A 25105-nucleotide genomic window follows, 5' to 3' on the forward strand; every position below is an offset into this window, starting at 1 on the left:
TCAAGTCTGGCTCATTACATAACAGAATGGCCTGTTCCCTCGTGGGCTCCATCACAAGCTGTTCCAAAAAGCCCTCCTGTAAACATTCAACGAATTCCCTTACCTTGGGTCAACTGGCAGTATGATTTACCCAGTCCACCTGCATATTGAAGTCCCCCATGATCACTGTGACCTTGCCTTTCTGACATGCACTTTCTATTTTGTGGTGCATTTTGTGCCCCTGGTCCTGACCACTGTTAGGAGGCCTGTACATAACTCCCATTATGGATTTTTTTGCCTTTGTGGTTTCTCAACTCTACCCAGACAGACTCCACATCATCTGACCCTATGTCGTTTAGTGCTATTGATTTAATTTCATTCCTAATTAACAAGGCAAACCCGCCCCCTCTGCCCACCTCTCTGTCTTTTCGATAGGTTGGGAATCCCTGCATGTTTAAGTGCCAGTCCTGAACCCCCTGCAACCATGTCTCTGTGATGCTTACCACATCATACCTGCCAGTCACAATCTGGGCCACAAGCTCATCTACCTTGTTCCGTACACTGCGCGCATTTAAATATAGCACCTTTAATTCTCTATTGACCGTCCATTTTTGTTTTCTTAGTGTGGTGGACCTTGGTTTACTGAGCCTTTCCATACACTGTGTCATATTTTGTGGGATGGGGACAATCGTAACAAGTCTTGAGTTTTGTCTGTTCGTGTTTTTTTTATTCCTAAGCAGCTATGCTCCCTGCTGATTACTTCACCTCTTTGTTCCCTGACTTTCCCTCCCCCCCCCCCCTCCCCTCCCGCAATCTTTAGTTTAAAGTCCTATTGACCACCCTATTTACTCTTTTCGCCAGAACACTGGTCCCAGCTCGGTTCAGGTGGAGACCATCCCAACGGTATAGGTCCCCCCTGTCCCAAAACTGATGCCAGTGTCCCATGAAAAGGAACCCCTCATTCCCACACCACTCTTTCAGCCACGTGTTAACTTCCCTTATTCTTGCCTCCCTATGCCAATTTGCACGTGGCTCGGGCAGTAATCCGGAGATTATGACCCTTGAGGACCTGTTTTTTAATTTGAATCCTAGCTCTTTATAATCTCTAAACAGGTCCTCTTTCCTAGTCTTGCCTATGTTGTTGGTACCGACATGGACCACAACTGGATCATCCCCTCCCTCTCCAGTATCCTTTCAAGCCGGTCAGAGATGTCCCGCACCCTCGCACCGGGCAGGCAACATACCATGCGGGACTCTTTATCCTGCTGACAAAGGATACTATCTATCCCCCTGATAATAAATTCCCCTACAACTGCCTATTTACTCCCTCCCCTTGAATGGCCTGCAGAACCATGATGCCTTGGTCAGCTGTCTCATCCTTCCTGGAACCCTGTTCGCCATCCACACTGGGAGCAAGTGCCTCATACCTGTTGGACAGAGTCAACGGCTGAGGCTCCTGACTTCTTGACTGCTGGTTCCCTTTATCTGCCTGACTTGCAGTCACACCCTGCTGTCCCTAGCCACTGACAGGATTTAAACTGCTTACTCTGACAGGTGTTACTGCCTCCTGAAACACAGTGTCCAGGTAAGTCTACCCCTCCCGGATGTGCCTCAGTGTTTGAAGCCCAGACTCCAGCTCATCAACTCTGAGCCGGAGCTCTTCGAGCAGCCAACACTTACTGCAGATGTGGTCGCTGCAGCTCGCAATGGGATCTGCCAGCTCCCACATTAAGCAGCTCAAGCACATCACCTGACCAGCCATCACTAATTAATTAATTAGTTTAATTTATGTTTATGGTGGGGGCAGCTTCAGCCAATCAGACGCTAATCTACGCTGCACTTTTAACTGAAAAACAGCACAATTAGATTAACCACTTACCTTTCCTGGTTACTTCTCTGCACCAAACTACCAAATTCTCACTGCCTGTGTCTCTCTCACTCCGGCTGTGTCTCCTTGACCTGCGCAATGCTAATAATATAATATAATAATGCTAATAATAATAATATAATATGGCACTTACCTCACACCAATGGATCTTATTATTAGGTTAGAGGAGGAGGGTGGGTGGGAGACACTACACGTGTAGTGTCTCGGGTTTCCTCTCCACCAGAATGTATTTGTTGGGGGGGGGGGGGGGCTTCCCAGAAGTCCGCGGGTCGAAAAAAATAAAACAGAAAAGTGTTTTTTTAAAGCAAAAACCTACCTCCCAGAAATGCCTTGGACACCGCTCCCGCCGAAATCCAAAGGCCTGCTCCTGTGAAGGTAAGTGTTTTTTAAAGGAAAAACCTACCTCCCAGAAATGCCTTGCGCACCGCTCCCGCCGAAATCCAAAGGCCTGCTCCTATGAAGGTAAGTGTTTTTAAAACACGTCTTCACTAAGTTAAAACAGTTTTAAAAATTAACCATTGGTAACTAATTAAACATAATTACTTAATTATAATTTAGAGGGGTATCTAAGCCAGAGATCGGAGAGTACTATATTTAGCTTTCACGTTTATATTAGAAATCTAGTGGTAGGAAACAGATAGTTAACGGTAACTTAAAAAAATGTTTTTTAACTTTTAATTTAAATTTACTAATTCATTGACGCAATGTCAGTTAGAGGGGTGCAGTGCTCCGACTGTGAGATGTGGCAGGTCCGGGAGGCTTCCAGCGTCCCGGATGGCTTCATCTGCAGAAAGTGCACCCAACTGGAGCTCCTCACAGACCGCATGGTTCGGTTGGAGCAGCAATTGGATGCATTTAGGAGCATGCAGGTGTCGGAAAGCGTCATAAATAGCAGTTATATAAATGTGTTCACACCCAAGGTGTAGGCAGAGAAATGGGTGACCACCAGAAAAGGCAGACAGTCAGTGCAGGATTCCCCTGTGGTTGTCCCCCTCTCGAACAGTTATACCCTTTTGGATACTGTCGGGGGGGGGGGGATAGCCTATCAGGGGAAAACAGCAGCAGCCAGAGCAGTGGCACCACGGCTGGCTCTGATGTTCAGAAGGGAGGGTCAAAGCGCAGAAGAGCAATAGGGCACTCTATAGTCAGGGGCACAGATAGGCGCTTCTGTGGACGTGATAGAGACTCCAGGATGGTATGTTGCCTCCCTGGTGCCCGGGTCCAGGATGTCCCGGGCTAGAAACTTACAAGATAATGAATGGCTTAGATAGGGTGGATGTAGGGAAGTTGTTTCCATTAACAGGGGAGACTAGGAGCTGGGGGCACAAACTTAGAATAAAAGGGAGTCACTTTATAACAGAGATGAGGAGAAATTTATTCAGCCAGAGAGTGGTGGGTCTGTGGAATTCATTGCCACAGAGGGCGGTGGAGGCCGGGACGTTGAGTGTCTTTAAGACAGAAGTTGATAAATTCTTGATTTCTCGGGGAATTAAGGGCTATGGAGAGAGAGCGGGTAAATGGAGTTGAAATCAGCCATGATTAAATGGTGGAGTGGACTCGATGGGCCGAATAGCCGTACTTCCACTCCTATGACTTATGGTCTTATGATCTTCTGGTCGCCGAACGGGTAGAGGGCACACTGAAGGGGGAGGGCAAACAGGCAGAGGTCGTTGTACATATTGGTACTAACGACATAGGCAGGAAGGGGCATGAGATCCTGCAGCAGGAGTTCAGGGAGCTAGGCAGAATGTTAAAAGACAGGACCTCTAGGGTTGTAATCACGGGATTACTCCCAGTGCCACGTGCCAGTGAGGCTAGAAATAGGAAGATAGAGCAGCTAAAGACGTGGCGAAACAGCTGGCGTAGGAGGGAGGGTTTCCGTTATCTGGACCACTGGGAGCTCTTCCGGGGCAGGTGTGACCTATATAAGAAGGACGGGTTGCATCTAAACTGGAGAGGCATAAATATCCTGGCCGCGAGGTTTGCTACTGTCACACGGGAGGGTTTAAACTAGTATGGCAGGGGGGGTGGCCACGGAAGCAATAGCTCAGAAGGACCATTGAGGGAGAACTAGGGAATAGGGACAGTGGGGCTCTGAGGCAGAGCAGACAGGGAGAAGTTGCGGAACACAGCGGGTCTGGTGGCCTGAAGTGCATATGTTATAATGCAAGAAGTATTACGGGTAAGGCAGATGAATTTAGAGCTTAGATTAGTACTTGGAACTATGATGTTGTTGCCATTACAGGGACCTGGTTGAGGGAAGGGCAGGATTGGAATCTAAACGTTCCAGGATTTAGATGTTTCAGTCGGGATAGGGGGGGCGGTGTAAAAGGGGTGGCGGATTTGCGCTACTGGTTAGGGAGAATATCACAGCAGTTCTGCGGGAGGACACATCAGAGGGCAGTGAGGCTAAAGGGTAGATATCAGGAATAAGAAGGGTGCAGTCACAATGTTGGGGGTTTACTACAGGCCTCCCGCCAGCCAGCGGGAGATAGAGGTGCAGGTAGGTAGACAGATTTTGTGAAAGAGTAAAAACAACAGGGTTGTCGTGATGGGAGACTTCAACTTATCCAATATTGACTGGGACTCACTTAGTGCCAGGGGCTTAGACGGGGCGGAGTTTGTAAGGAGCATCCAGGAGGGGTTCGAAAACAATATGTAGACAGTCCAACTAGGGAAGGGGCGGTACTGGACCTGGTACTGGGGAATGAGCCCGGCCAGGTGGTAGAAGTTTCAGGAGGGGAGCATTTCGGGAACAGTGACCACAATTCAGTAAGTTTTAAAGTGCTGGTGGACAAGGATAAGAGTGGTCCTAGGATGAATGTGCTAAATTGGGGGAAGGCTAATTTTAGCAATATTAGGCGGGAACTGAAGAACATAGATTGGGGGCGGATGTTTGAGGGCAAATCAACATCTGGCATGTGGGAGGCTTTCAAGTGTCAGTTGAAAGGAATTCAGGACCGGCATGTTCCTGTGAGGAAGAATGATAAATACGCCAATTTTCATAACCTTGGATGACGAGAGATATTGCAGGCCTCGTCTAAAAGAAAAAGGAGGCATTTGTCTGGGCTAAAAGGCGGGGAACAGACGAAGCGTGTGCGGAATGTAAGGAAAGTAGGAAGGAACTTAAGCAAAAGGTCCGGAGGGCTAGAAAGGGTCACGAAAAGTCATTGGCAAATAGGGCTAAGGAAAACCCCAAGGCTTTTCACACGTACATAAAAAGCAAGAGGGTAGCCAGGGAAAGGGTTGGCCCACTGAAGGATAGGCAAGGGAACCTATGTGTGGAGCCAAAGGAAATGGGCGAGGTACTAAATGAATACTTTGCATCAATATTCACCAAAGAGAAGGAATTGGTAGATGTGGAGTCTGGAGAAGGGTGTGTAGATAGCCTGGGTCACATTGAGATCCAAAAAGACGAGATGTTGGGCGTCTTAAAAAATATTAAGGTAGATAAGTCCCCAGGGCCTGGTGGGATCTACCCCAGAATACTGAAGGTGGCTGGAGAGGAAATTGCTGAGGCCTTGACAGAAATCTTTGGATCCTCACTGTCTTCAGGTGATGTCCCGGAGGACTGGAGAATAGCCAATGTTGTTCCTCTGTTTAAGAAGGGTAGCAAGGATAGTCCAGGGAAATACAGACCGGTGAGCCTTACTTCAGTGGTCGGGAAATTACTGGAGAGGATTCTTCGAGACAGGATCTACTCCCATTTGGAAGCAAATGGACGTATTCGTGAGAGGCAGCATGGTTTTGTGAAGGGGAGGTCGTGTCTCACTAACTGGATAGAGTTTTTCGAGGATGTCACTAAGATGATTGATGCATGTAGGGCAGTGGATGATGTCTATATGGACTTAAGTAAGGCCTTTGACAAGGTCCCTCATGGTAGACTAGTACAAAAGGTGAATTCACACGGGATCAGGGGTGAGCTGGCAAGGTGGATACAGAACTGGCTCGGTCATAGAAGGCAGAGAGTAGCAATGGAAGGATGCTTTTCTAATTGAAGGGCTGTGACCAGTGGTGTTCCACAGGGATCAGTGCTGGGACCTTTGCTGTTTGTAGTATATATAAATGATTTTGAGGAAAATGTAACTTGTCTGATTAGTAAGTTTGCAGACGACACAAGGGTTGGTGGAATTGCGGATAGCGATGAGGATTGTCAGAGGATACAGCAGGATTTAGATTGTTTGGAGACTTGGTCGGAGAGATGGCAGATGGAGTTTAATCCGGAAAAGTGTGAGGTAATGCATTTTGGAAGGTCTAATTCAGGTAGGGAATATACAGTGAATGGTAGAACCCTCAAGAGTGTTGAAAGTCAGAGAGATCTAGGTGTACAGGTCTACAGTTCACTGAAAGGGGCAACACAGGTGGAGAAGGTAGTCAAGATGGCATACGGCATGCTTGCCTTCATTGGCCGCGGCATTGAGCACAAGAATTGGCAAGTCATGTTGCAGCTGTATAGAAGCTTTGTTTGGCCACATTTGGAGTATAATTTTCAATTCTGGTCGCCACACTACCAGAAGGATGTGGAGGCTTTAGAGAGGGTGCAGAAGAGATTTGCCAGAACGTTGCCTGGTATGGAGGCCATTAGCTATGAGGAGCGGTTGGAGAAACTCGGTTTGTTCTCACTGGAACGAAAGAGGTTGAGGTGCGACCTGATCGAGGTCTACAAAATTATGAGAGGCATAGACAGAGTGGACAGTCAGAGGCTTTTCCCCAGGGTAGAGGGGTCAATTACTAGAGGGCATAGGTGTTAGGTGAGAGGGGCAAGGTTTAGAGTAGATGTACGAGGCATGTTTTTTACGCAGAGGGTAGTGGGTGCCTGGAACTCGCTACCGGAGGAGGTGGTGGAAGCAGGGACGATCGTGACATTTAAGGGGCATCTTGACAAATACATGAATAGGATGGGAATAGAGGGGTACGGACCCAGGAAGTGTAGAAGATTGTAGTTTAGTCGGGCAGCATGGCCGGCACGGGCTTGGAGGGCCGAAAGGCCTGTTCCTGTGCTGTACATTTCTTTGTTCTTTGTTGTTTATTCTTTCTTAAGTTCCTTCCTGGCTATCTTGAATCCCTCCAGCGCCCTGTCTGAACCTTGTTTCCTCAGCTTTACATAAGTCTCCTTCTTCCTCTTAACAAGACATTCAACCTCTATTGTCAACCATGGTTCCCTCACTCGACCATCTCTTCACTGCCTAACAGGGACATACATATCAAGGACATGTAGACCTGTTCCTTGAACATGTTCCACATTTCACTTGTGTCCTTCCCTGACAGCCTTTGTTCCCAACTTTGGCACTTCAATTCTTGTCTGACAATATCGTATTTACCCTTTCCCCAATTGTAAACCTTGCCCTGTTGCATGCATCTATCCCTCTACATTACTAAAGTGAAAGTCAAAGAATTGTGGTCACTATCTCCAAAATGCACTCCCACGAACAGATCTATCACTTGCCCTGGTTTACCCATTACCAAGTACCCACTTGCCCATTACCAAGTACCAAATCCAACATGGCCGCCCCTCTGGTCGGACAATCTACATATTGTGTTAGAAAAGCTACCTGGACACACTGAACAAACACCACCCCATCCAAACTATTTGATCTAAAGAGTTTCCACTCAGTGTTTGTGATGTTGAAGTCACCCATGACTACTACCCTGTGACTTCTGCACCTTTCCAAAATCTGTTTCCCAATCTGTTCCTCCACATCTCCGCTACTATTGGGGGGGGGGGGGGGGGGGGGGGGGCTATAGAAAACTCCTAACAAGGTGACTGCTCCTTTCCTATACTACCCATACTACCTCAGTAGGCAGACACTCCTCGAACTGCGTTTCTGCAGCTGTTATACTATCTCTAATTAACAATGCCACCCCACCTATTTTACCACCCTCCCTAATCTTATTGAAACATCTATAACCAGGGACCTCCAACAACCATTTCTGCCCCTCTTCTATCCAGGTTTCCGTGATGGCCACCACATCGTAGTCCCAAGTACCGATCCATGCCTTAAGTTCACCCACCTTATTCCTGATGCTTCTTCCGTTGAAGTATACACACTTCAACCCATATCCGTGCTTGCAAGTACTCTCCTTTGTCCGTATTCCCTTCTCCACTGCCCCACTACACGCTTTGCCGTCCTGAATATCGGCTACCTTAGTTGCTGGACTACAAATCCGGTTCCCATTCCCCGGCCAAATTAGTTTAAACCCTCCCAAAGCGTACTAGAAAACCTCCCTCCCAGGATATTGGTGCCCCTCTGGTTCAGATGCAACCCGTCCTGCTTGTACAGGTCCCGCCTTCCCCAGAATGGGCTTGAATTATCGAAATATATGAAGCCTTCCCCCCTACACCATTCCTACAGCAACGTGTTCAACTGCACTCTCTCCCTATTCCTAGCCTCGCTATCACGTGGCACCGGCAACAAACCAGAGATGACAACTCTGTCTGTCCTGGCTTTTAAATTCCAACCCAATTCCCTAAACTCGTGTATTACCTCCACACCCCTTTTCCCACCTACTTCGTTGGTACCAATGTGCACCACGACGTCTGGCTGCTCCCCCTCCCCCTTAAAGATCCTGAAGTCCCGATCAAAGACATCCCTGGCCCTGGCACCCGGGAGGCAACATACCTCCGGGAGTCTTGCTCGTGACCACATAATCTCTTATCTATTCCCCTAACCATTGAATCTCCCACTAGTATCGCCTTTCTATTCTCCCCCATTCCCTTCTGAGCCCCAAAGCCAGACTCTGTGCCAGAGTCCTGGCCTCTAGGGCCTTCCCCCGGTATGTAATTCTCCCCCCCCCCCCCCCAACAGCATCCAAAACGGTATACTTGTTTTGAAGGGGTACGGCCACGAGGGATCCCTGAACTGCCTGTCTGTTGTTTTCTTTCCCCTGACTGTAACCCAGCTACTCTTGTCCTGTACCTTGGGTGTGGTTACCTCCCTGTAACTCTTCTCTATCACCCCCTCTGCCTCCCGGATGATCCAGAGTTCATCCAGCTCCAGCTCCAGTTCCCTAACACGGTCTCTGGGGAGCTGGAGTTGTGTGCACTTCTCGCAGTTTTGTCAGCGGGGACACCGGTGGTATCCCTCACCACTCACATCCTACAGGAGGAGCATGTAGCTGGCCCAGCCTCCACCTCCTCTTACGTTACAGAATATAGCTGCCCTGTGGACCAACTGCACCTCAGCCCTCCGACCCTGCTCCCAGTCAGCTGCACTCTGTAAATTCCTGGCTACCTTCTCGCTCTTTGCGGAAATGTAGGAAACGAAAAGAAAGGAGCACCTTACTCCCTCCTCACCGAACTCCCTCAGTCACCAAACTCTCACTACAGCACTCAAATGCACCAAATTCAGCACTCAGTGCAAACAAAGTCTGCACTGTATGGGGGGTGGGGGTCACTTTTATACTGTGAACCTAGCCTCTGAAAACTGACCTAATCCAATTGACTAATTGACAAGCTCCAGCTGCAAGTACTTACAAGTCGAACCTTTGTTTAAAGCTGATTGAAAATTCACCTTCTTCTGAACCAAACAGCAACTTTTAAGTTAATTAACTAAATAAAAGAAAGACTAGACTTTAAATAAAAATGAAGCCTTTATATCTCTCAGTCACCCAACTCTCACTACAGCACTCAAATGCACCAAATTCAGCACTCAGTGCAAACAAAGTCTGCACTGTAGGGGGGTCACTTTTATACAGTGAATCTAGCCTCCGGAAACTGGCCTAATGCAATTAACTAATTCATAGAATTTACAGTGCAGAAGGAGGCCATTCGGCCCATCGAGTTTGAACCAGCTCTTGGAAAGAGCACCCTACCCAATGTCAACACTTCCACCCTATCCCCATAACCCAGGAACCCCACCCGAAGGGCCCTAACTAACAAGCTCCAGCTGCAAGTACCTACAAGTAGAACCTTTGTTGAAAGCTGATTGAAAATTCACAATTTTCTAAACCAAACAGCAACTTTAAAGTTAATTAACTGAATAAAAGAAAAACTAGACTTTAGATAAAAATGAAGACTTTATATCCCCCAGTCACCAAAGCCTCACTATAGCACTCAAATGCACCAAATTCAGCACTCAGTGCAAACAAAGTCTGCACTGTAGGAAGATCATTTTTATACTGTGCACAGATTATTGAAGCTGGCAGGATAGGGGGAGAGATGAGCTAATAAAGCATGGTTTAGCACAGGGCTAAAGACCTGACTTTTAAAGCAGACCAAGGCAGGCCAGCAGCACAGTTCAATTCCCGTACCAGACTCCCCGAACAGAATGTGGCGACTGGGGTCTTTTCACAGGAACGTCAGTTGAAGCCTGCATGTGACAATAAGTGATTTTCATTTCATGTAATTAACAGGAATTTATTAAAACAACGCAAAGAACACAGAGCATGGAGGTTCTGCTGAACCTATGTAAGACACGAGTAAGACCTCAGCTGGAATATTGTGTACTGTCTGGGTGCGACCCTATTGGGAGGATCTGAACGCATTGGAGAGAGGGAATAGATCGGGGGATCAGAAACTTTATTATTTAAAAAAATATATATATTTATTAAAGTTTTTCAACACAATTTTTCTCCCTGACAAACAATAACCCCCCCTTCGTAACAAAAAAAACCCCGAGAAATCGCGCAGAGCAAGATATATACATGGCAAAATGATATATTTACACAGCTTTGTACACTGGCCCTCACCCGTACGTGCCAGTTTCCCCAACCCTTCATGTTATCTCTTGCTCATCCACTCAACCTCGCCCCCGTCAAGTGCGCTCTGTGGACCACCTTAAATTGTATCAGGCTGAGCCTGGCACATGAGGAGGAGGAATTAACCCAACCTAGGGCATCAGCCCACAGACCTTCCTTGATCTCCACCCCCAGCTCCTCCTCCCATTTACCCTTCAACTCTTCTACCAGCGCTTCCCCCTCTTCTTTCAACTCCTGGTCTATTTCCGACCCATACACCCGAGATCACCCTATCTTGAAATTCTTGTGCCGGGAGCAACGGGAATGCCCTCACCTGTCGCCTCACAAAAGCCCTCACCTGCATATATCTAAAGGCATTTCCCGGGGGTAACTCGAACTTCTCCTCCAGTGCTCCTAGGCTCGCAAACGTCCCATCGATAAACAGGTCCCCCATTCTTCCAATCCCAGCCCGATGCCAGCTCTGGAACCCCCCGTCCATCTTCCCCGAGACAACCCGGTGGTTACCCCTGATCGGGGACCCCACCGATGCACCCATTGCACCCCGGTGCCGTCTCCACTGGCCCCAGATCCTTAGCGTTGCCGCCACCACCGGGTTCGTGGTATACTTTGTCGGCGAGAGTGGCAGCGGTGCCGTCACCAACGCCCCCAGGCTCGTTCCTTTACAGGACGCCATCTCCATCCGCTTCCATGCCGCCCCCTCACCCTCCATAACCCACTTGCGGATTATCGCCACATTTGCTGCCCAGTAGTAGCTCCCCAGGTTTCGCAGTGCCATCCCTCCTCGGTCCCTACTGCGTTCCAGGAACCCTCTCCTTACTCTCGGGGTCTTATTCGCCCACACAAACCCCACAATACTCCTGCCTACTCTCTTAAAAAAGGCCTTAGTGATCATGATGGGAAGGCACTGAACCACAAACAGAAACCTCGGAAGGACCACCATTTTGACCGACTGCACTCTACCCGCCAGCGAGAGCGGGAGCATGTCCCATCTTTTGAAATCCTCCTCCATTTGCTCCACCAACCTCGTCAGATTCAGTTTATGTAGGGTGCCCCAACAATGGCTATCTGGATCCCCAGATACCAAAAGCTCCCTTCCGCCCTCCTCAGCCGTAGGTCCCCTATCCCTCTTTCTTGGTCCCCCCCGCCTGTAATACAAAGAGCTCACTCTTCCCTACATTGAGCTTATAGCCCGAAAACTCCCCAAACTCCCTTAGAGTCTGCATGACCTCCATCACCCCCTCCATTGGATCCACCACGTACAGCAACAGGTCATCCGCATATAGCAACACCCGATGCTCTTCTCCCCCTCGGACCACCCCCCTCCATTATTAGACTCCCTCAATAACATGGCCAATGGTTCGATCGCCAATGCGAACAACAGGGGGGACAGGGGGCAGGCCTGCCTCGTCCCTCGGTACAGTCGAAAGTACTCCGACTTCCGCCGGTTCATCACCACACTCGCCATCGGGGCTCTGTAAAGGAGCTTAACCCAATTGATAAACCCTACCCCGAACCCAAACCTACGCAGCACCTCCAAGAGGTACTCCCACTCTACTCGGTCAAAGGCGTTCTCCGCGTCCATAGCTGCCACTATCTCCGCCTCTCCCTCCTCCGATGGCACCATTATTACGTTTAAGAGCCGCCGCACATTGGTGTTTAGTTGCCTGCCATTTACAAATCCCGTCTGGTCCTCGTGGATTACCCCCGGGACACAGTCCTCGATCCTCGTGGCCAGTAATTTTGCCAGCAACTTTGCATCCACATTGAGGAGCGAGATCGGTCTGTACGATCCACATTGCAGTGGGTCCTTGTCCTGCTTTAGGATCAAAGAAATTGTCGCTTCCGACATTGTCGGCGGCAGGGTCCCCTCCTCTCTTGCCTCATTAAAGGTCCTCACCAGTAGCGGGGCCAACAGGTCTGTGTACTTCCTGTAGAACTCCACCGGGAATCCGTCCGGTCCCGGGGCCTTCCCCGCCTGCATTGTCCCCAAACCCTTGCTCAGCTCCTCCAACCCAATTTGTGCCCCCAAACCAGCCACCTCTTGCTCCTCCACACTCGGGAATCTCAGCTGATCTAGGAATCGTCTCATCCCCTCTTCCCCTGCTGGGGGCTGGGATCTGTACAGCTCTTCTTAAAAGGCCTTGAATACCTCGTTTATTTTCGTCGCACTCCGAACCGTGGCTCCCCTTTCATCTTTGACTCCCCCTATTTCCCTCGCTGCCATCCTCTTACGGAGCTGGTGTGCCAGCATCTGACTAGCCTTTTCCCCATACTCGTAGATCGCCCTCTGCGCTTTCCTCCACTGTGCCTCCGCATTCCCTGTGTTCAACAGGTCAAACTCAGTCTGGTGCCGTCGTCTTTCCCCAAGTATTCTCTCCTCCGGGGCCTCTGCTTATCTCCTGTCCACTCTCAACATCTCCCCCACTAACCTCTCCCTTTCAATACCCTCTGCCTTCTCACTATGAATCCTAATGGAAATTAGCTCTGCCCTGATCACCGCCTTCAACGCCTTCCATACCACCCCACCCGCAGCTCCCAGTTGTCGTTGGCCTCCAAGTACCTTTCGATACACCCCCTCACCTTCCCACACACCACCTCGTCCGCCAGCAGTCCCACATCCAGCCGCCACAACGGGCGTTGGTCCCTCTCCTCTAGCAGCTCCAGTCCCACCCAGTGCGGGGCATGGTCCAAAACGGCTATAGCCGAATACTCCGTCCCCTCCACCCTCGGGATGAGCGCCCTACCCAGAACAAGGAAATCTATCCGGGAGTAGGCTTTGTGTACATGGGAGAAGAAAGAAAATTCCCTGGCCTGCGGTCTTGCAAACCGCCATGGGTCCACTCCCCCCATCTGATCCATAAACCCCCTAAGTACCTTGGCCTCCGCTGGCCTCTTTCCAGTCCTTGATTTGGAGCGGTCCAGTGCTGGATCCAACACTGTATTGATGTCCCCTCCCATTATCAGGCCTCCTATCTCCAGGTCCGGAATGCGCCCCAACATGCGCTTCATGAATCCTGCATCATCCCAGTTCGGGGCGTATACGTTTACCAACACAACCCACGTCCCTTGCACCCTACCGCTCACCATTACATATCGCCCTCCATTGTCCGCTACAATAGTCTTGGCCTCAAATGACACCCTCTTTCCCACCAATATTGCCACCCCTCTATTCTTCGCGTCCAGTCCCGAGTGGAATACCTGTCCTGCCCATCCCTATCTTAGCCTGACCTGGTCCGCCACCTTCAGGTGTGTCTCTTGGAGCATGGCCACGTCCACCTTCAATCCCTTTAAGTGGGCGAACACTCGAGCCCTCTTCACCGGCCCTTTCAGGCCCCTCACATTCCACGTTATCAGCCGGATTGGGGGACCCCCCCCCGTCCCCACCACCTCTTCTGTGTCCCATTCCCTTTCGGCCAGTGCAGCAGCAACCCTTCCCCCCCTCCCCTGCCCCCCCCCCCCCCCCCGCTAGACCGCTGTCTAGCTTTTTTGCTGCCCCCATGTCACTCCCGTACGTCAGCTGACCCCGGCTTCCCCTGCCATCCCATTGACCTCCCCGCATGGGAGTCTCCCAATCCACATGCATTCCTTTGTTCCCCTTCCCGCCTTTCCAAAGCCCGCTCCGCCCCCTCTGGCGCAGCTCCTGTCGCGGCTTTGTCTCTCTCCCTCAGCCCATTAACATTTCCTGCGCGTGATTGACCCCCTATATACAACAACCATCACACATTAAACCCCAAAACATCCCCCCCCCACCCTCACAAACCCTCAGTTAGAGTCCAACTTTTCGGCTTTAACAAAGGTCCACGCCTCTTCAGGCGTTTCGAAGTAATAGTGTTGGCCCTTGTATGTGACCCACAGTCACGCTGGCTGCAGCATTCCGAATTTCACTTCTTTCCGGTACAACGCCGCTTTAACCCGGTTGCAACCCGCTCTCCGCTTTGCAACCTCCGTGCTCCAGTTCGGGTATATTCGGAGCTCTGCTTTGTCCCACTTACTGCTCCGCTCCTTCTTGGCCCATCTCAGGACCCACTCTCTGTCCGTGAACCGGTGGAACCTCACCACCATCGCCCTTGGCAGCTCATTTGCCTGTGGCTTCTTCGCCAGCACCCGATGTGCCACGTCCAACTCCAGCGGCCTCGAAAGGGCCTTCGTGCCCATCACCGCCTTGAGCATCGTGCTCGCGTATGCCCCGGCATCAGCCCCCTCCACTCCCTCAGGGAGACCCAGGATTCGCAGATTCTTTCTCCTCGACCTGTTCTCCAGGTCTTCGAGTCTTCCCGCCCACCTCTTGTGTAGCGCCTCGTTCTGCTCCACTCTCACCGCCTGGCCCACGAGCTCATCCTCGTTCTGACTGACTCTTTTCTGTACCTCCTGGATCTTAGCTTCGTGGGCCTTCTGGGTGATCCCGAGTCCTTCAATTGCCGAAAGCATAGGCGCCAGCATCTCCTTTTGCATCTCCTCGCGCTGCTCCTCGAAGCAGCGCTTGATGAACTCCTGCAGCTCCCCCATGTCCCTGGCGGCCGCCATTTTGTTTTCTTCCCCTCGCTTCTCCCGTTGCTCCAGTGCCGCTCCTTTGGCCGTTACACTTCTGGTCCGTTTCATAGAAGTTGGAGGGGGACCTCTCTCTTTCCTTCCCCACGGGTTGCATCAAAAAGAAAAGTTCCGTTGGGGCTCCTCTAACGAGCCCGAAAGTCCGTGGTAGCCGGAGCTGCCGAATCGTGCGGCTTAGCTCCGCATAGCCGCAACCGGAACTCGAGAGGGAATCCTTTTGGCAGTGTTCGCTTCACCAGTCTGCCCCAAAAAGTCTATGGAAACTCCTGAAAAAGGTCTGAGAGTCCATTCCAGACGGGAGCTGCCGAATGCGCGACCTACTCCTCCATGGCCGCCACCGGAAGCCTCGTCCCTGCTTCTGCAATGGCCTTGGTAGGTCTTTTCACAGTTGTTCCCTCTGCTGCTAGAATTCACCTTTGATAGAGTCAAGCCCGATTGCAGCTTTAAGATTGCCCGTCCCCCGCTTGCATACTGGAAGAGGCCCTCTTTATCCTGTTGCAGTCAAATCTTTTACTGTTTCTGCCGGGTCTGGTAGCCAAAACACATAACATTCCTAGGCGAATGCTGCAGTCTTCTTCCCACACCGGGAAATGTCAAACAAATGCCGTGGGAGCCCGGGAAAAAAAGCCCAAAAGTCCGTTCCAAGCGGGAGCTACCGCATATGCGACCTAGCTCTGCATAGCCACACCCGGAAGTCAGAAACTTTGGTTATGAGAATAGGTTGGCGATGTTGTGTCTGTTGCCCTTGGAGAAAATAAGGTTAAAAGTAGATATTTTGGAGGCAGTCAGAATCGTGAGGTGGGCTAGCCATAGTAGATAGGGAGAGACTGTTCCCGCCAGGCGAAGTGATCAAGGAGAGGTCTCCGATTTAAAGTGATTTGCAGAAGAAGAAAATGTACTATGAGAAGAAGAACAACAGTGAAGGAGTGGTTTGCGTTTGCAATTCACTGCCTCAAAATGTGGTCGACTCAGGTCAAATCAAGGCATTCGATGATTGTTTAAATAGACAACATATACAACGGTACAAGGAAAAGGCAGGGTGATAGCACGAAGTCATGATATTCAGTTGGAGATCCGGTGCTGACAGAGTGGTCAAATGACCCCTAATACGCCATCTCGATTCTATTGTTCCAATTCCATATTGGATCAACTGAATTCAGTATCTGGCAGATTATTGGAAAGAATGTGCCATGGACATTAATAGTCAGCTGGCATTACCACTCCGTGACTAACATTATTCTTGGGAATGATCCCCGCCTTTAACACTGAATTGGCCAACCAATGATTATTGGTTGGAAATTCTCCTAACACAGCAACCAGAACTATAAATATAAATTTCTACTTTTATTAATCTTGACACAACAAAGTAAGATTGGTTGACTTTGGGAAGAGTCATGTGGAATTGTTTTGATCCTTAAGAGTTGTCACCTTCATTCATTAGGAATTAAGAACACGTGGGTATTGGTCGGAATTGTGGCAGCTGGCGTTACCTTGATTCTCATAATAATTGCAGCCGTGTGGTGTCTCTGCAAAAAGAAAGGTGAGTATGATCTCTCTAATACCATGAAGGGCATTATGAACATAGGCTTCCAATAGAATACACTCATCTCTTGCTTTCTACTTTAGCATCATATTGAAGAATAAAAAATATATGATAGTTTGCCCTCCATTGCTGCATTGCTGTACTTGGACAACTTTGTTAATTGGCGGTGGTATTTCAAATATGAATGCATTTGGGAATTAGTTAGGCACAACCTACTTCACCCGTAGATTCAAAATCAAAAATAATCAGTTTCTAAAATATACTTTTAAAATTATTTTCACCTGACATTGGTAGTATCTGCGTTGACCTGTAAATTACACTTCTTCACGATAGGCACAACAAACCAATTTCTCAGGGGGTGCCGATCCAGGAGTAAATACAAGTCAGCTGATCCCTTAAGGCCATGTCTACGCCTTCACTCAAATTGCAATTTCAAATTATTCTGGATAATTTTATATTTTGGGCGAACGCTATTTTACTAACCAAGGCTTTACACCACAGGCGCTTGGCTTGTCCATTGAATTCTTGGCGAGGAAATTGGATGGGATGTGGTCAAGTCGACAAGATCCACTTTATTAGAGCCGGAAATGTAAAATTGCCCCAAACATATGCAGAGTGAACAGAGAGCATAAGAACATAAATAACGTAAAAACTAGAAGCAGGAGTCGGCCATCTGGCCCCTCGAGCCTGCTTCACCATTCAATGAGATCATGGCTGATCTTTTGTGGACACAGCTCCACTTTCCGGCCCGAACACCATAACTGTTAATCCCTTTATTCTTCAAAATACTATCTATCTTTATCTTAAAAACATTTAATGAAGGTGCCTCTACTGCTTCACTGGGCAAGGAATTCCATAGATTCACAACTCTTTGGGTGAAGAAGTTCCTCCTGCACTCAGTCCTAAATCCTACTTCCCCTTAGTTTGAGGCTATGCACCCTAGTTCTGCTTTCACCCGTCAGTGGAAACAACCTGCCCGCATCTATCCTATATATTCCCTTCATAATTTTATATGTTTCTGTAAGATCCCACCTCATCCTTTTAAATTCCAACGAGTACAGTCCCAGTCTTGTCAAGCTCTCCTCGTAATCCAACCATTTCAGCTCTGGGATTAATCTAGTGAATCTCCTCTGCACACCCTCCAGTGCCAATACAACCTTTCTCAAGTAAGGAGACCAAAACTGAACACAATACTCCAGGTGTGGCCTCACTAAAACGTTATACAATTGCAGCATTACCTCCCTAGTCTTTAACTCCATCCCTCTAGCAATGAAGGACAAAATTCCATTTGCCTTCTTAATCACCTGTTGCACCTGTAAACCAACTTTTTGCGACTCATGCACGAGCACACTCAGGTCTCTATGCACAGCAGCATGTTTTAATATTTTATCATTTAAATAATAATCCCTTTTGCTGTTATTCCTACCAAAATGGATAACCTCACATTTGTCAACATTGTATTACATCTGCCATACCCTAGCCCATTCACTTAGCCTATCCAAATTCCTCTGCAGACTTCCAGTATCCTCTGCAATTTTTGCTTCACCACTTATCTTAGTGTCGTCTGGAAACTTGTACACATTGCCCTTGGTCCCCAACTCAAAATCATCTATGTAAATCGTGAACAGTTGTGGGCCCAACACTGATCCCTGAATGACACCACTAGTTACTGATTGCCAATCAGAGAAACACCCATTAACCCCCACTCTTTGCTTTCTATTAATTAACCAAACCTCTATCCATGCTGCAACTTTCCCCTTAATGCCATGCATCTTTATCTTATGCAGCAACCTTTTGTGTGGCACCTTGTCAAAGGCTTTCTGGAAATCCAGATATACCACATCCATTGGCTCCCCGTTATCCAGCGCAGTTATCTAGAACAGTTTGGAATGGTACATACGAGGGAACAAGCGGTCCTAGATCTGGTCCTGTGTAATGAGACAGGATTGATTCAGGATCTCATAGTTAGTGATCCTCTCGGAAGGAGCGATCACAATATGGTGGAATTTAAAATACAGATGGAAGGTGAGAAGGTAAAATCAAACACTAGTGTTTTGTGCTTCAACAAAGGAGATTACAATGGGATGAGAGAAGAACTAGCTAAGGTAGACTGGGAGCATGACTTTATGGCGAAACAGTTGAGGAACAGTGGAGAACCTTCCAAGCCATTTTTCACAGTGCTAAGCAATGTTTTATACCAACAAAAAGGAAGGACGGTAGAAAAATGGGAAATCGACCGTGGATATCGAAGGAAATAAGGGAGAGTCTCAAATTGAAGGAAAAAGCATACAAAGTAGCAAAGATTAGTGGGAGACTAGAGGACTGGGAAATCTTTAGGGGGCAACAGAAAGCTACTAAAAAAGCTATAAAGAAGAATAAGATAGATTATGAGAGTCAGCTTGCTCAGAATATAAAAACAGATAGTACACATTTCTACAAATATATAAAACAATAAAGAGTGGCTAAGGTAAATATTGGTCCTATAGAGGATGAGAAGGGAGATTTAATAATGGGAGATGAGGAAATGGTTGAGCAACTGAACAGGTTATTTGGATCGATCTTCACAGTGGAACACACAAATAACATGAGAGTTCCTGATGGAAATGAGGCTGTGACAGGTGAGGACCTTGAGAGGATTGCTATCACTAAGGAGGTAGTGATGCGCAAGCTAATGGGGCTAAAGGTAGACAAGTATCCTGGCCCTGATTGAATGCATCCCAGAGTGGTAAAAGAGATGGCTAGGAAAATTGAAAATGCACAAGTGATAAGTTACCAAAACGCACTAGACTCTGGGGGGGTCCCGGCGGATTGGAAATTAGCAAACGTGACACCACTGTTTAAAAAAGGAGGTAGGCAGAAAGCAGGTAATTAGAGGCCAGTGAGCTTAACTTCGGTAGTAGGGAAGATGCTGGAATCTATCATCAAGGAAGAAATAGCGAGGCATCTGGATGCAAATTGTCCCATTGGGCAGACGCAGCATGTGTTCACAAAGGGCAGATCGTGCCTAACTAATTTAGTGGAATTTTTTGAGGACATTACCAGTGCGCTAGAGAACGGGGAGCCAATGGATGTGGTAAATCTGGATTTCCAGAAAGCCACACATAAAGGTTGCTGCATAAGATAAAGATGCATGGCATTAAGGGGGAAACTAGCAGCATGGATAGAGGATTGGTTAATTAATAGAAAGCAAAGAGTGGGGATTAATGGCTGTTTTTCTGGTTGGCAATCAGTAGCTAGTGCTGTCCCTCAGGGATCAGTGTTGGGCCCATAACTGTTCACAATTTACATAGATGATTTTGAGTTGGGGACCAAGGGCAATGTGTCCAAGTTTGCAGACGACACTAAGGTCAGTGGATACTGCAAAAAGTGCAGAGGATACTGGAAGTCTGCAGCGGGACTTGAATAGGTTAAATGAATGGGCTCGGGTCTGGCAGATGGAATACAATGTTAACAAATGTGAGTTTATCCATTTTGGTAGGCATAACAGCAAAAGGGATCAGTATTTAAATGAAGAAATATTAAAACATGCTGCAGTGCAGAGAGACCTGGGTTTGCTAGTGCATGCGTCGCAAAAAGTTCGTTTACAAGTGCAACAGGTGATTCAGAAGGCAAATGGAATTGTGTCCTTCATTGCTAGAGGGATGGAGTTTAAGACTAGGGAGGTTATGCTGCAATTGTATAAGGTGTTAGTGAGGCCACACCTGGAATATTGTGTTATGTTTTGGTCTCCTTACTTGAGAAAGGACGCACTGGTACTGGAGGGTCTGCAGAGGAGATTCACTAGGTCAATCCCAGAGCTGAAGGGGTTGCATTACGTGGAGAGGTTGAGTAGACTGGGACTGTACTCGTTGGAATTTAGAAGCATGAGGGGGGATCTTATAGAAACATGTATAATTATGAAAGGAATAGATAGGATAGATGTGGACATATTGTTTCCGCTGGTGCGTGAAAGCAGAACTAGGGGGCATAGCCTCAAAATAAGGGGAAGTAGATTTAGGACTGAGTTTAGGAGGGACTTCTTCACCCAAAGGGTTGTGAATCTATGGAATTCCTTGCCCAGTGAAGCAGTAGAGGCTCCTTCATGAAATGTTTTTTTAAGATAAAGGTGGATAGTTTTTTGAAGATTAAAGGGATTAAGAGTTATGGTGTTCGGGCCGGAAAGTGGAGCTGAGTCCACAAAAGATCAGCCATGATCCACCATTGAATGGTGGAGCAGGCTCGAGGTGCTTGATGGCCTACTCCTAGTTCTTATGTTCTTGTGCTCTTATTACCCAATACCAAATCCAATGTGCCCTCCCCCCCTCTTGTCGGCCTATCCACATATTGTGTCAGGAAACCCTCCTGCACACACTGTACAAAAACTGCCCCATCCGAACTGTTCGACCTATGGAGGTTCCAATCAATATTTGGAAAGTTAAAGCCACCCTTGACAACTACCCTGAGACCTCCACACCTATCCATAACCTGTTTTGGAATTTCTTCCTCCACATCTCTATTACTATTTGGGAGCCTATAGAAAAGTTCTAACAACGTGACTGCTCCTTTCCTATTTCTAACTTCAGCCCATATTATCTCAATAGGCAAATCCCCTTCAAACTGCCTTCTTGCAGCCGTTAAACTATCCTTGATTAACAATGCATTCCTCCACATCTTTTACCACCTTCTCTACACTTATTGAAACATCTATTTGCCGGAACTTCCAACATCCATTCCTGTCCCTGTTGTAACCATGTCTCCGAAATGGCCACAACATGAAATGAAATGAAAATCGTTTAATGTCACAAGTAGGCTTCAAATGAAGTTACTGTGAAAAGCCCCTAGTCGCCACATTCCGGCGCCTGTTCGGGGAGGCTGATACGGGAAGTCCCAAGTACCAATCCACGCTCCAAGGACACCTACCTTATTCAGGATGCTCCTTGCATTGAAGTAGACACACTTCAACCGACCTTCCTGTCTGCCGGTACACTCCTGCAACCTCGATACCCACCTCAGTACCTCACTACTCTCGATACTGGCTTCTGGACTGCAGCTCGTTTTCCCAGCCCCCTGACAAATTAGCTTAAATCTCCCCCCCCCCCCCCCCCCCCCACCCCCGAAGAGCCGCAGCAAATTTCCCTCCCAGGATATTGGTGCCCCTCTGGTTCAGGTTCAAACCGCCCTGCCTGTACAGGTCCCACCTTCCCAAGAATGTGCTCCAATTATCCACGTACCTGAAACCCTCCCTCCTACACCATCCCTACAGCCACGTATTTATCTGCACTCTCCCTGTTCCTCACCTCATTAGCACGTGGCACTGGCAACAAGCCAGAGATGACAACATGGTTTGTCCTGGCTCTCAGCTTCCACCCTAGCTCCCTAAATGCCTGCTTTAAATCCCCGTCCCTTCTCTTACCGATGTTGTTGGTACCGATGTGTACCACGACTTGTGACTGCTCCACCTCCCCTTTCAGGATTCTGAAAACACGATCCGAGACGTCACGGACCCTGGCAGCCGGGAGGCAACATGCCATCCGTGAGTCTCTTTCGCTGCCACAGAACCCTCTATCTGTCCCTCTAACTGTCGAGTCCCCAATAACTATTGCTCTCCTGCTATCCCTCCTTCCCTTCTTAGCCGCAGGAACGGACTCAGTGCTGGAGATCCGTTCACCATGCCTTACTCCTGGGAGGTCGCCCCCTCAACAGTATCCAAAACGGTATACTTGTTACTGAGGGGAACGACCACAGAGGGTCCCTGCACTGACTGCTTCCTCCCAGCCCCTCTCGCCGTCACCCATCTATCTTGATTCTTCGGAGTAACTATATTCCTGAAGCTACTATCTATGACCACCTCTGCCTACCGAATGATCCGAAGTCCATCCAGCTCCAGCTCCAGTCCCCTAACGCGGTTTCTGAGGAGCTGGAGATGGGTGCACTTCCCACAGGTCAAATCAGCAGGGACACTGACGGCGTCCCTCACTTCAAACATTCTGCAGGAGGAACATTGCACTGCCTTCCCTGCCATCCCCTCTAGATAAAAAAAGAAAAAGAAAAAAAGAGCTTACCTGTTATTCAATCTACCGCTTAGGCTACAGGAGGTGTGAGGGTGGGGGACACTACAAGTGTCGTGTCTAGGGTTTAGAAAGTGCGCATCTTAATTACCTGTAAAAATAAAACACTTAACCAGCAACCACTGCGCCCCACACGAGAACAGCAATGAGCTGTTATGAGCCTGTGCAAACAATTTAAATCTTTACTACTTACCCGGCAGTCACTCTGTCCTCACTCCGTCCGGATTCAGCTGGAAAATCCCAACAGTATGTTTTTTTTTAATTTACTCCCCTTCTCAGCAAGCACTCACTCAGCAACTACTGCACGTTAACACCTCAGGGAAAAGAAAAACTACTTACCAGTCACCAGCCCATCACTTATCTGCAGGATGTGACGTAACGATTCAACTTCTTTCTACTTCTACCTGCCCTCGAGTCACCCGCTCTTGATCTTTACGCGGCTGGGATCCTTACAGTGATTGTCTTTTTTTTGGTGAGAGGAGGAGGTCGGGAGGGAAACACTGAAGAAATATTTCGGGTTTAACTGTCACTTGTCAACAGCTCCTCCACAAACTACCTTCAAGATACGGTGACCGCATTTTCCCCGCAACAGCCAATCAGCAGCTCCGCTCTAGTGCCCTTTGCTGGATTACTAACAGGTGCTCGTTGTGGGCAAGTTCGACCATCAGAGATCCATATCTTTCTTTTTTCTTTTCTTCTGCCAATATGCAAAATTTGACTCACCTTTAATTTTGGATCGACAATTTTCTGTCTTGCAGCCGAGTCCAGGAGGAGAAAAAATGATGGGTGAGAAACGTTCGCTTTTCAATTAAACTTAAAAGCTCCGGTAATCACAAACATAGTGTGAGAGATTACTTGTCGTGCCTGGAAGAAAACGAGGTTGTTTAGTTCCTTGAGGTTTGCTTGTTGCATTGTGCTATCTAAATATAGAGTATTTACAGTTTTTATGCATCGAAGTGATATCCTCTGCTGGTAATCGGTCAAATTGGATTTGACAATTCAGGAGAAAAAAGGCATAACAATAAGAATGCAGATAATAATTGAAAGAAGCTCTCAATTAAGATTTTGGATGCTAGATGTCAGTTAGAATTTCCAAGGCTAAGAACAATATGGTCATTTTCAGATAAGGACCTGTAAAGAGCGTATCTAGGTTTTACAGGTTTGCCGACCATCCAACTGAATATTACATACACTTCAGACACTGAATTGCACAGTAATTTAATTGCAGTGTCAATGTCAGCCTACATGTGACACTAATAAAGATTATTACATTTTGCCCCTTCTATCTTTCGGTTTATTTAACATTGGTCGAGATGTCCCCAAATTAATACAATAGATGCGAGTGTCAGCATTGCAAAAAGTGACAGGTCCTTCAAGCCTTCTCCTGGCACAATACAAGTCGTGGTTAAGAAATATTCAGTCAATAGAGAAACAGTTGTAGAGATCTTACTGTTTTTCAGTCCATTTCTGCCATCCAAATCAAGCAGAGCCAATCGGTGCTGTCAGTGCAGCTACCTTCCTCCGTCAAATGACGCTTAATAAAATCCCCTGAGCAATGGCAATGCACGTTTATAAAGTGACAATTGAAGTAGATGTTTCCAAATGACAAATCCATTGGAATTCTTTCAAGATGTAACGAATTTAAAAAGAGCAACTTTAATTCACTCCCAGTGAGTTCTCCCAGTGAGCCAGAGAAGACAGAGCCAGAGTGAAACACAGCGAAGAGGGAGTTTGGGAATTTGAAGCTAGGTGGGAATTGAATCGGCAAGACTGTTTCTTTTTAAATTTCAGGAATTTAAATTAACCTAGAATTGTGCAGTGAAGGTTAACACGGGGCTGCCCCACGCACTCATGTCACTAGTTGGCAGTTAAGTGTCAGTCAAATTAAGCTACATTGATCTGAATGCAGGTGGGGCTGGGGGTGGGGGGGGGGGGGGTTGGGGGGGGGTGGGGGGGGGTAGTCAACTCAGGCCAATTTAAAAAGAGCAACTTTAACTCACTCCTGGTGAGTTCTCGCAGTGAGCCAGAGAAGACACTGCCAGAGTGAGACAAAGCGAAGAGTGAGTTTAGGAATTTGAAGCGAGGTGGGAATTCTAAGCTAGTTTGGGAGGAGATGCTTGTTATCCTTGGTAGCAGACTGGTAAGTAGTTTCTCTTTTCATTTGTCTATTTATTTATTCTTTCTTTTTTTGGAATTGTAGTTGTTTAAGTTAGCCTCCGGTTTAAGACATGACAGGATATGCCGGACCCGTGCCATGCTCCTCGTGTGCGATGTGAGAGCTTAGGGACAGTCCACAGAACCTTGATACTCCACGTGCAAGACGTGTGTCCAGTTGCAAGTCCTATTAGACTGCTTGACGGCTCTGGAAGTGCGAATGGACTCACTTTGGAGCATCGGCGATGC

General features: G+C 47.9%; 1 protein-coding gene across 1 annotated transcript in view; it reads left to right on the forward strand.

Annotated features, from left to right (window-relative positions):
* The window catches only part of LOC140404775 (uncharacterized), a 76223-nt gene that overhangs the window by 30236 nt on the left and 20882 nt on the right, over positions 1–25105 (forward strand). Inside the window, exons 5-6 of the mRNA XM_072493511.1 lie at positions 16554–16652; positions 23461–23488. Of these exons, the coding sequence (XP_072349612.1) occupies positions 16554–16652; positions 23461–23488 (127 nt within the window). The remainder of the gene's footprint in view (positions 1–16553; positions 16653–23460; positions 23489–25105) is intronic.

The sequence above is a fragment of the Scyliorhinus torazame genome, chromosome 31, assembly GCF_047496885.1.
Source record: "Scyliorhinus torazame isolate Kashiwa2021f chromosome 31, sScyTor2.1, whole genome shotgun sequence".
In the NCBI taxonomy this organism is placed as follows: Eukaryota; Metazoa; Chordata; class Chondrichthyes; order Carcharhiniformes; family Scyliorhinidae; genus Scyliorhinus; species Scyliorhinus torazame.